The sequence below is a fragment of the Saccostrea echinata genome, unplaced genomic scaffold (assembly GCF_033153115.1).
Source record: "Saccostrea echinata isolate AGI-Se365-2 ecotype Australia unplaced genomic scaffold, CSIRO_AGI_Sech_v1 ptg000002l, whole genome shotgun sequence".
Lineage (NCBI taxonomy): Eukaryota > Metazoa > Mollusca > Bivalvia > Ostreida > Ostreidae > Saccostrea > Saccostrea echinata.
Genome location: NW_026889751.1, coordinates 5,382,438 through 5,395,089, shown reverse-complemented (window position 1 = coordinate 5,395,089; position 12,652 = coordinate 5,382,438). Strand labels below are relative to the sequence as shown.

The following is a 12,652-nucleotide window of genomic DNA, read 5'->3' as shown; positions in this document are numbered from 1 at the left end:
CTCAGTACAATTAGAACCAGTGAATAATTTTCGCTCGATATGGGCATCAAAAACAATAGTAAATCTAACATGGACGCTACCAATCTCGCCCTGCGCGGTGAACGACGAGACCGGAGGTGTAAACTGCTCTGTCCTTATCGACATCACTTCTGCTGATCTGCCATCAAAGTCTGGATGGTTCTTACCCAAGGTAAACATGACACCTGTACAGATTGATTTTGTATAAAGGAAATTTAGTAAGAAAATTACAGAAAAGTAAAGTAAAAAAGAATCTTTGCACATCCAAACTTGCTTCTTTATCTCATAAATTTTCATTTCACTGTGACATTGGTCGGTATATTTTGATACGTAATTTTGCATACATTTAGCTATGAGTTAGATTCTTAACCTGTTTAAAAATGACTGTCTTAGGAATTTTGACACTCATATTCGAGCTATGCATTATATGATCTGGTCAGTAAATATAGAGGCTATGAAATTTATTTTCGATAGACATCAAATGACCACGCGTGAGAGCGGCAACGATTGCTGAAATACGATGCCGTCGTGTCGCATGAAATCTGCTCTAAATTTCATTTATATTCAAATTTATTTCTGTAAATTAGGTACTATTACATGCTCACACATTATGTTAATACCAGGCAAAGTAAGATTTGTCAAACTTCTTAAAGAGTCCTTAGAAACAAAGATACATTGCACGGTTAAGTAAATGATTTACCAAGCCTCTATGTTAATTCCTCATTAAAACTTATTTTTAGGTACTGTTCTATGACAGATTCAAGAAGTGATTTTAATCAAGTGGATCTTAATAAACGTGATAGAAATTTAAGGAAGTTTTATATTTCCAAATTTAAAAAAAAAATCAATAAAGTCAAAACCCGTGACTATTCAACGCGTCGTAGAACCATTCCTCACTGTGAATTAAAGACCAGGCTTTTTACATCAAAGACAACTAAGGCCTAGTTTTTTTTAATAAAAATGGTAACTCAGAAAAAATCTATAACTTGAGATTGGTTATCTTCAAAATTACTTTGTTAAAAAATTATTTTGATTGTAAACATAAGTACTTTGTAAGTAGATAATAAAAGATGCTGGAGGTCCTCTTTGAAAATATCTATTAGAGTCTTTGGAGACTCGGCTTTCTATCAATCTGTTGGAATTCCGATAGGCACTAACCGACCTTTATATTCTTATGAAGTAGAATTTATCTTAGAATTCCACACTAGAAAAAGAAAACTTTGCTAAGGTCTCCATTTCGAATTTAGATATATATACTTTGTTTTTTTAATTGACATTATATATCAACTCGATATATCCCAATTTGCTACAAAGTCTTCCAAATCTGTTTCGTATTTGGATACCATATATTCGGATGTTCTACTGACTATCGACGCTAATTGCAAACTACCTTGTAAACTTACCTTTATGACAAGCAGGATGACTTCAGATTTCCATCATCAATTTTTCATTTTATGTACATGTGTTTATATTACACTAGCACCTGCATATGGTGTTTATATATTCCAGCTGATTCAGTAGACAAGAGCATTTTCTGAGTAATTTATAAAGCGAGGAAGGCTACCGTCAAATAACTTGATGTTACAGGTCTACGTGCGTCAACATTTTCAAATTCTATGCCGTCATAATGATCCTGCTTGCAAATATAATCTATTGTTGGATTGTATTTTGACAGCCATGTTTTATACAAACTGCTATGTAATTTTTTTTAATATTTATCTTCACTATGGATTACACCCACTTACTTGATCAATACTTAGGGCTCATGGATGATGTAATGGGTCGACAGGGAACGCTTACTTCTCCTCGACACCTAATCCCATCTCTGGTTTTCAAGGGAGTTCTTTTTTGTTCGTTTGCTTGTATGTTGTTTAACGTCCCTCTCGAGAATTTTTCACTCATATGGAGACGTCACCACTTGCCGGTGGAGAGCTGCAAATTTTGTCCTATGCTCGGCACTTACGGTCATTGAGTAATGAGAGATCTTTATCGTACCAGCACCTACTGCGACACGGGGCCTCAGTTTATACGGTCTCATCCGAAGGACTGGTCTCCACGTCCCACAGTGGGATTCGAATCCGCGACGTATATAGATTATAGATTAACTCCTCACTTCGAGACTCTAGAGCAGACCCTCTAATCACGGGCGACCAAGGGGGTTTGTGTTCTTGTCTTGTTTACGATTTGTTTTGGTTTCAGGGTTTATTAGAATCATGACTTTATGTATATTCAACCTTTAGTATTCGAGCACAAAAGTCCATTAAACAATACAAATTTAGAAGCAGAGCTAACACGGACCTCTAAAACATCAGAAGTGGGATCAGGTGCCATAGAGAAATGAGCATCCCCTGCCGACCGGTCACACCCGCCGTGAGCTCCTTGTCATGATCGCGAAATAACGGAAAAATCCGTTGACAATTCATTGTGTAAATAATGGCTTAACAATTAGTATGAAAAAAATCAGTCAGCATTTGACTTAATGATAGATTGTATTTGCTGACTAGGTCATTGTATCGACCATAGAACTTACGAAATGATGACTTTAAACGAGACTGCTGATATCCTTGTTTAATCAACTTGTTTTTCAATAATTTAGCTCGTTTTAGAAATTGTTCATACGTAGAGCATGCTCTGGCGTATCGAATCAACTGAGAGACATAAACCCCGTATGCAGGTGATAAGTGTATATTGCTGCATAGGTATGGGAAGTTGACGATTGAAAAGTTAACGTTATCACGTTTATCATAAAGCTTGGTTGTTAGGTTATCATTAACGTCTTTTTCTAATAAAATATCCAAATATGAAACAGATGTGTCAGAATCTGTGGTATCTTTTATCTCAAGCTCATCGGGATATATCGTGTCGACATACATGTAAGAGTGGAAATAACCATTGTTTATTGACAATACTCGTCAGTATATCTAAATGTCGAGTTGAAGGCCACAGCAAGTGTTTTCTTCTTTTTATGCCATACAAAATAGGTCTGCTAATAACGGGGCACAATTGGTACCCATGGAAATTCCAGTAGATTGTTGGAAGACCTGGTCTCCAAAAACCACATAGATATTTTCAATCAGAAACTCGAGCATCTTTTTAATGTCAACTTCAGAGTACCTGTGTGTACAATCAGATTGTTTTTAACAAAGTAATTTTGCAAATGATGAATGACAAAGTAAGTAAATTTACGAGTTCCATTTTTATTGAAAAAGCAGCTGTCAACGATGTCAGAAAGTCCCGACTTTAAGTTATCGTGGGGAATAGTTGTATATAAAATTGAAAAGTCGTAAGTTTTTATGCTGTTGATTTTGGTAAAATTTTGTGATTTCAAATTTTCCAAAAGTTCCTTGGAATTTTTGAGTATCCACATCTGATTTACACCACTTCTCGAAAATATTGTTGCACAGTACTCTTGAAGTTTCTCCTTCACTACTGTTAAAATTTTAGTGAGGAGTAAAGAAAGAGGCTCGATAGAACATTTACTTGAACCCAATATAGATATGGTAATTCAAATTCATTTTGGTTGTTAGGAGTATTAAAAATATTCAAAACTGACGTATGATTTTGAAGAATTTCCTCCTTAGAAAGGGAGCTATGGGTATAAGTTTGATTACATATAAAACAAATCTTTTAAAAAGGTTCGATCATATCTTCTCAGGTACCCCCTAAGAGTAAATGGACAGCGATGAGCAAATCTGGTTCAATATGTACAAGTTCAGCTTCTATGTCCCTAACGTTTGAAAATCTTCAACCGTCAAAAAGTTACACTGCTGGGGTAAAATGTCGTCCTTTTGGTTCCAGATTTTGGAGCGGTGTTTCTGAATGTAACTTCACGACCCGTAATTCAAGTGAGTAGATGATTCAATATTCCCGAACGAAAAGTAACGCAATTAGAATCTGTTCTTTTTGTTATTAGTTTCTTTCCATGGTTCTTGCGCTGCATCTACTTTTAAATACAATATCTTCATGTTTGAAGAACCACAACACAGTCCATTGACAGACACAGGGTCCTATGTTTTGTACAAATGTGGAAGTTACAAGTGCCTTGCAGTGTACTGGAAAGTAAGATGATTTGTGTACGTCATTATAGCATCTTTTACATGTACTTGTATATACCAACATATTTAAATTAAGAAAACAAATTATTAATCATAAAACGAATTCAGAACATCTCTTAGTTTAGCTTTGATGATGTGAACTTACTTGAGAAAATGTCCGGTCTTTGACATTGTTGTAGTATCCGAAATTATTTATTTCAAAATATTAAAAAATATCGCAAGAAATAATTTTGGTCAGTGAGTTGTTTATAAGACATCTGGTCAAATGTTTAAGTCAGAAATTACTATTAAGACAAAGTATAAAATGAGATTTTTTACTCTAATTCAATCATGCAGACGACTCGATACTTGAATGAAGAGATAAGTGGTTATAGCGTTAACGTTTCACAAACATCGACACCAAACGACACTATGGTCAACTGCAATATGGCAAAATTATCAAACCTCCCTGTATTGCCCGTGTATACCATGTCAGTCTGGGCGTGGAACACTGCCGGAACCTCTTCTCTTTCAACAATAGAAATTACCGCCAAAAATTCCGGTAATGTGAATATTTTTTTTTCAATAAAAGTTCTCTTTTCCTTTAGTAGTATTAAATGTCAAATATCCATTGTTTATTGTATTGAAATAATGGAAACTTCTCTCTATTTTAGATGAATATAAGCCTCTTTTTGTGTCGTCTAAGCTTGTTAAAAGCTACACATTTGAAATAACATACAGCAGGGGAGCTCATGGTCCTCCTGTAGATACTGCAGTATATTACTGGTGTCGAGGAGATTTGCATGGTCTTGTAGTAAATTGTCAGGTACGTACAACATTGTCTAGCGCAAATGGCAATCTAAATAAATTTTCAATTTCATATTTTTGTTTCACACGATGATTATTGCCCTAAAATGGACTTTTACAAGAAAAACAAAAGATTTTTTAGGATACCATAAACTGGAAGAGAGTCAAAATTGAAAATGATGAAAAACATTTCGATACATACAAATACAATATAACAACAGCTCTTGAAGAGGGTCTACAATTTGCAGTGGCGCTTTTCAATAATGGATCGACTTCTGGAATGGTCTGGGGAAACACGGTTTATTTGACCTCCAAACAAGGTACGTCTGAAAATCGTAGAATTGAAAATTGTTCTATAAGCTTTTGACTGAAAGATGAGTAATTTGGCAGTAAAACTGGGCTGACAGAAGATAGGTTTCCTAATTAAGAAACGGGCCTCCATCTTAAGTGAAACTTAGAGATATTCAGGATTCCAGTTAAATATCCACATATGATTATGCTTATGTCAAAACTATAGATAAACAGATGATAGGGATGTTACAGAATAATTCGTAAAGGACGAGATCTTCAACAATGGTTCTTGTATTTGACACCTTACAATTAAGTATATGTGAATTGTATTTTGATCCCCTGCTGTGTGTATTATCTAGCATCGTCAAACAATCGTAACATAAAATTATCACTTTTAATAATTGATAACTTTATATAATATATACCCCTACGCTATTGGAACTGTACTGACACCTGCTTACAATGAAGAATGGAGGAACTTTACAAGAGTATTGGACAGGAATACTCTGCATTAGAAGAACGTTAACCAGTGGCACCTCAGACAACTATTCAAGGACTGATCCTTCTGTAAAAAAAAAATCAAGAGATTCACGATTCACACCAACAACTCTAGACAAGCAACCTTTGTGTATAGTTCTATTCCGTCCAGATAACAAATACCATACATATGATAAACATGTATTTTGTAACAGACAGAGGTTGAATAGTTCTTAATTATAAATATTGTGTAATGGAAACAAAACAAAGTATACCTTAAATTTGCTTTTGCATTTACAATAAGGAATCATACTAAACTCTTTAAAAAAACTTAACTGGTTAAATGAACATAGAGCTTCAGTTAATTTGTTTTTAATTTGACAAAATCTCAATCTGTTTGGCAGAAAAGCAACCAAACGTTTGTTTATAATAAACAAAAAAATGGTCGAGAATACTTTGATGTTTTTCAAAGACATACAAAAATACTCTACATTACTAACTTTTTTTTTTACAGATTCTGTTCGGAACACGGGGGACTCGGAGTCTACGACAATAGCTGTTGTCATATCTGTTACAGTAGCAGTCATGATTTTAATTGCGCTGTCAATTTGGTGGAGAAGGTAAGATATATCCTACAACAACTACAACAAAACTCAAGAAATAAAGTAAAAGTAATGTTTTTTATAAAACAATTTTAAGATATATAGATTATCTTAATGTCAAGACATAATATTTAATCTAAAGACATAATATTTAATCTAAAGACATAATATTTAATCTAAAGACATAATATTTAATCGAAAGAAGAGTAGAACTGCAAAAAGATAGTCTTCTGTTTGTTTGTTGAAAATATGATAACAAGCATGTAGTTATTAAATATTGTGATATCGTACACATATTTCCTTTTTTTCAAACAAACAGTCGATGCCAAATAGACAGAACTTCCCATATTGAAATTCCAGATATAGTTTCAACGAACCATAGGACTGATGATGCAAGAACTTCAGCATATAATTAAAATAATTTCATAGTCTAATGTACTTAAAGGTATTTTTAATTTCTAAAGCTTGTTAAAATTTATCTTAATTGGACAATGAAGCAGTTTATGTAACCTTTTTTTCATTATTCAGCCAAAGAAAAAACGGTCTTGCTGCATTATTTCATAACTTATTTTTCATCTCGTTAGGTAAAATCACTCAATCATCACAGAAAGCAGAAAAAAAGTGATCTTTTCTTAATTTTAACACGCTAAATTATGGTAATACACTCCTGAAACACAATAATGAATTTATTTAGATCAAAATCAACGACGAATACTGTAGCTAAAAGAGAGAGAAAAAAGAAAGAGAGAGAGAGAAACTTATTCTAAGAACTGGTGATGGCTTTCTACCCAAGCACTTTCAAGAATCAATGAACTCTTTGAAGTGGACAAAGTACTTCTACTCAACTAGCAATCCGTCTGAAACACCTTGTATTCCAAACACTTTGCTAGAATTGTTTCCTTCTAAAGAAATATATTACGAGTCACCTCTAAGTATAATAGAATTTAATTTAATAAGAACAGATATAAAACTTATGTTTGCTTAAATCACAATAACATTCATCTCATCTACAGTTTATGATATTCATTTTATCTATGAAATATAAGGAGATAACGAACAGTATTCAAGCTCAAAAGTCCATTAAACAATACAAAATAGGAGCAGAGCAAACACGGACCTCCAAAACATCAGAGGTGGGATCAGGCGCCATGGAGGACCATGCTTTGCATACAGTTGATCTTGTTTCAGATAATAATCAATATCAGTTGATAAACCTGTGTAGGTGAGCGGGTGTATATGTGTGTGAGTCAACCGGTCTCCATTTTATTTCGTAATATTATTTAATACTTTTAAAACACAAAATATATATTTACTGTTTCTTTAATTTGTTTTTATTTTGCTTTCCTGTTTTCATTAATTGCTTACAATGTTTATAAATGTAACGCCTTCTGTCCATTCCATGTACAATTATTTGTAAAAATGTCTAAAAGTAATAAAATGTTCATGACATTCAACTGTCTGCTAATATTTTTCTCTAAACCACTTTAATAGTCATACGTTTTTCATAAATAATTTGTTTTTGCTTTTGTAGTATGGCATATATTTGTAAAAATTAACGCCCAATGTTATGTAAAAAAAAAAGTGCAATAACATTCAATATTATTCTGTTTATTACACCCTTACTTGTAGGCGTAGAGCTAAATGAGTCGGGTCTTTTCTGTCAGGTTTCAATTTTGAAATACGTAAACATGGCTGCACGTTTATATTTGGCAAAACAACAAAATACATATACATTAGGAAGGCCATCAGGTTACACGTGATCACACAAACAATACACTCCCACGTGCCCAGGAGAATGAGGGTCCCCTGTCGACCGGTTACACCCTCCTTGAGCCCTATGTATTGATCTGGCCCCAAGACCATAAACTGAGAATAGACTTTAGTCAAAATTTTAAATCAATATAACTTTTGAAATAATTTTGATAGTGAAACAAAATTCTCATTATATGTTTGAACTTGAATATAATACAAACCTGCAAATGTTTATGCTAAATAAAACTCAAGATATTCAAAATCAAAATTTTGACTCAAGTCTGTTCTCAGTTTGTGGTCTAGAGGCCAGATATACTGAGTACTTCGTACTCAAATCAAGAATAAAAGCAATGACCTTACAAATCATACGACCCAACGATAGGTTGTATTTACAAACAAACTAAAAGATTTTCGAAAAACTGACTTTAAACATGGTTGTTGAAGTTATTGTAACATCAACTCATTTGTCAGAGGCTTGGTTCGGTTTAAAGATTGATCGCACTTAGATCATGCTCTTGTGTATCGAATCAATTGAGAGACATAATCACCATTTGCAGTTGTTGATGGACTAATACTATATAAATAAAGGAAGCTGACGATAGAAAAGCTGGTCATCCCGTTTGTTAGTTATTTGTTGGGCATTATCGTTTATAGTTGGTAAAACATCCAAATATGAAACAGATGTGGCAGACGCTGTAGTGTCTTTAATTTTGATTTCACTGGGATAAATCGAGTTGACTTATGGATGATAGTAACTATTGTTAATTGATAAAACGTCGTCGATATATATATCTAATTGTCGAGTTGAAGGCCAAGAGTTTTCTTCTCATGTAGGAGTCTTTGAATAAATTCTGCTTCATGGAATATGCAAGCAGTTCGGCTAATAAAGGGGCACAATTAATACCCATCGAAATTCCAGCAAATTTTTAGAAGACCTGGTCTCCAAACACTTTATAGCTACATAGATAATGTTTACGGGGATCTCCAGCATCTTTGAAATATCAATTTCAGAGTACTTGTATGTAAAATCAGAGTAATTTTTAACAAAGTAATTTTGTTGATGACCACTCAGAAGATATGAAAATTTTCAATTTCAATTTTTATTGAGGAAGCAGTTGTCTATGACGTCAAAAAGTCTGCTCTTTATTTTATCATGAGGAATGGTTGTATAAAGCGTAGAAAATTCATATGTTTTGATGCTTCATGGGAATATAAATAATAATAATAATAATAATAATAATGATAAACAAATATATTATCATGACATATAAAGTAATATAATTTGTATTTGTAAGATTTGACACCATATACATGTTCTAAAGATATAAATCAGAGTAATGAAATTCTATTGATGAAGATATATTTTTCTACATTTCGTTTAAAGACTGACATAGTTGGTGCACATCTTATATCTAAAGGCAAACTGTTCCAAATATGAACACCAGAATATTGGAGAGAATTTTATAAACAATTTTTTTGCGGTGTTTTGGCAGGCGAAGGTCTAAATTAGAACGTAATTCTGAAAATTCTGAACGTAAAGTGTAAGCATTAGAAGTTTGAAAAATAAATAAATCTTGCAGGTAAGCAGGGCTTTGATTGCTAAATATTATGTACAACAAGATACATATTATAAGATTTTAAACTTCCCAAAGGTTCTTTGGAATTATGTTAGAGCATTTTTTATCCACTGTTATTGTTCCAAAACATACTATTTAAATTGTTTAACGGATTAAAGAAATCCGATTTTTCTTATCACTTTTGATGAGACTTTGGTTCAGTTTCTAGCTTCTTTTATCAATACAGTATGGTAAAGGAGGACATAACATGAGGAACGAACACCGATTGTCAAAATTTGGCCTTCAATTAGACATTTAGATATTTGAAGGAAATTTATCAATTAACGATATTCATTTTCTACATAAATATTGGAAGTTGGCGACAGAAAAGTTGAATTCATTCCGTTTATAATAATGTTTAGCTGTTCGTTTTGCATCAATGTCTTTCTCTAGTAAAATACCGAGTATTCATCTATGAAACATATATGTCAGACTCTATTGTGTCATATGTAGAGTTCAATGGAGAATATCGAGTTAACGTTTCAAATAGGCAAATACCATTAATAGCTCATATAGTTCCTCTCAATTAATTCAATAAGAAAGTGCTACGTAAAACAACTCCTAATCCGACGAGAGCTACTGACAGATAAATTGATTATACAAGGGTATCGAGGGTCTCATTTAATGTCTCGATTTCGCAAATTCAAGAGTCGATATACTGACCTTGTTTGCAAATACTCTCTATCGTTGGGTCGAATTTTGACTGATATTTTTCATATAAATTGTCAGGCAATTATTTTCATACTGAATATTGGTTTACCGGAGCATGACAAAAGGATCACGCCGGATGTGACTAGTCAAACGGGGACACTTACTCCTCCATGGCAGCTGAACCCACCTCAAAATTTTTAGGGGTCTGTGTTTTTCTTCTCTAAATTTTTATTGTATAGTTGGAGTTTTTAACATGCTTGATGTTCATCTTCTACACATATTTTATACGCAAATGGCTTTCTGAATACGAAATTTTTTTTTATTAAAAATTACAATAAACAGGTATGTTAAAAAATCGTTAACAAGGATCAGGTTGTCAAAAATGTTGTGAAAAAGGGCGCTAAATATAGTAATAACAGGATAAGTAGAGTACATTTTAAATGATCATTTATCTATCATTTCTCTATCCGAAGCTAAAGAAATGCAGATTTCATTATGTTGACAAAGTTCCATATACAGATAAAAAGAGTCTGACAATTTCCAAAAATACTAGTACATGCATATTTTTGTTTTTTATGCTCTTGAAAGCTACACTTGTAAACTAAGGCATGAAATGTTTACCTTAAATACACGTATTCTTGATTTTTTTTTCATCGACTAGAGATAGTAAATGATTAATTTTATGATCCCCGTCGAAGATAAATTCTTGTTCAACATCTGTTTCCTTTTGTGATTTTGCCATTGAGATTCTTTTGCTTGAAATTAACCATTATAAAAAGTTAACAAACAGGACATATGTGCTATAATACACGTATGGTCTGCTGCAAAATTAGCAGAGGTTTTTACCATCAAATGTAGGTAACTTCTGCCTATAAACGAGAGCTGTTTGAAAAAATTGTATAATAAATGGTATTTTTACAGATATTGCAATATTCGTTGATACTGAAATGCATTTTGCATGCTTATGAAGGTATTAGTCATTAAAAAAAAACTACTGTATACGACTAATTTATCTGAATATGAATCAAAAATGTAATACATACAATGTATGTTGACAAGGGTATGGTGCACGGAACATTCGTATCTTTAGAGGCTGTTCATTTTAGATAAAATTCCTTTTTGAACAACTAATTAAATCTGTTTAACAATGAGTGAAATTTACAAATATGTTCTCCTATTTCACTTACAACTATTTGTTTAAAACATAATGAAAATGGCCTTGTACCAAGAGAAAGAATTTGTACCGACATCCATGCCTGCTTTTCAATACCTTTTCCTTTCCGACAATAAATATAATTTTGAAAATAGCGTAAGTCAGAGTAAGTAATCTGTGTGCTCTAAGATCATCATTTTGTATACATATTTTTAATTAAATACCATTTGTTGGAAGAGAAATGAAATTTAGTTAAAAGTAAAAAAAATAGTTGTATTTTAAAAAATGAAAAGCATTACATGACGTAAATCAAGTACAGTTCACAAATGAATTTACGAACTTCCGGACCAACCATCGTATATAGACTTATAATTCACAGGCAGTTTGTTATTTGCAGCCATATGAAACTTGAACTTGATTGCTATCAGAATGTTGACCTCGTCAGAAGTGAAATATCTTATGGATATTTTAAATGATTATGGTTGAAAAGTTAAGATAGAATTATTGGAAATAGTTGGCGTTTCTATTGTAAAGCAATACTAAAGAGCTTGATAGTTCTGACTTTAATTTAAATGAAGCTCACACGATGATTATATTGATAGTTCTGACTTTAAATGAAGTTCACACGATGATTATATATATATATATATATATATATATATATATATATATATATATATATATATATATATATATATATATATATATATATATATATATATACAGTTATATGGACATTAGTTTTATTAGAAGATCGTTACCGATATACATTGTAATGGATTAATTTTATTTTGTAAAGCACATTTTACAACTCTTAATAACATAACTGTCCTAAGTGAAGAAATATTAATATAGAAAGCACAAAGAAATTCACTTTTATGAGGAATCCCACTTCCACCACAACCCGGGGTTGAACTCTCGACCTACGGAATCTGTCTCCTACCAGTACAGGAACAGCGCCCTAGACCGCTCGGCCATCTAAGCAAGTCAAAACAACTTGCTTTCGATGCCGATGGACCTGGTCTCCAAACACTTTATAGCTACATACAATCTAATATTAAATTTCTCATTTAAGCCTGATAACATGTATTTCTTAATTTTTTTTTTGTCGTGAAAATGTATAAATTAGTGTATATTGGGTGTAATTGCGTATTTTATGTTTGTATTCGTCTTTAAAAACCATATAAAACAACTTGGAAGGACAACCAGATTGCTCCTTTTCATTTCAATTGTCGGTAATGGAAGGTGGAA

General features: G+C 32.5%; 1 protein-coding gene across 1 annotated transcript in view; it reads left to right on the top strand.

Annotated features, from left to right (window-relative positions):
• LOC133203780 (uncharacterized) overlaps positions 1–12,652 on the top strand; it is a 36,317-nt gene that overhangs the window by 3,672 nt on the left and 19,993 nt on the right. Inside the window, exons 4-10 of the mRNA XM_061339568.1 lie at positions 6–190; positions 3,674–3,863; positions 3,992–4,077; positions 4,410–4,614; positions 4,727–4,878; positions 5,002–5,179; positions 6,142–6,247. Coding sequence (XP_061195552.1) covers positions 6–190; positions 3,674–3,863; positions 3,992–4,077; positions 4,410–4,614; positions 4,727–4,878; positions 5,002–5,179; positions 6,142–6,247 — 1,102 coding nt within the window. The remainder of the gene's footprint in view (positions 1–5; positions 191–3,673; positions 3,864–3,991; positions 4,078–4,409; positions 4,615–4,726; positions 4,879–5,001; positions 5,180–6,141; positions 6,248–12,652) is intronic.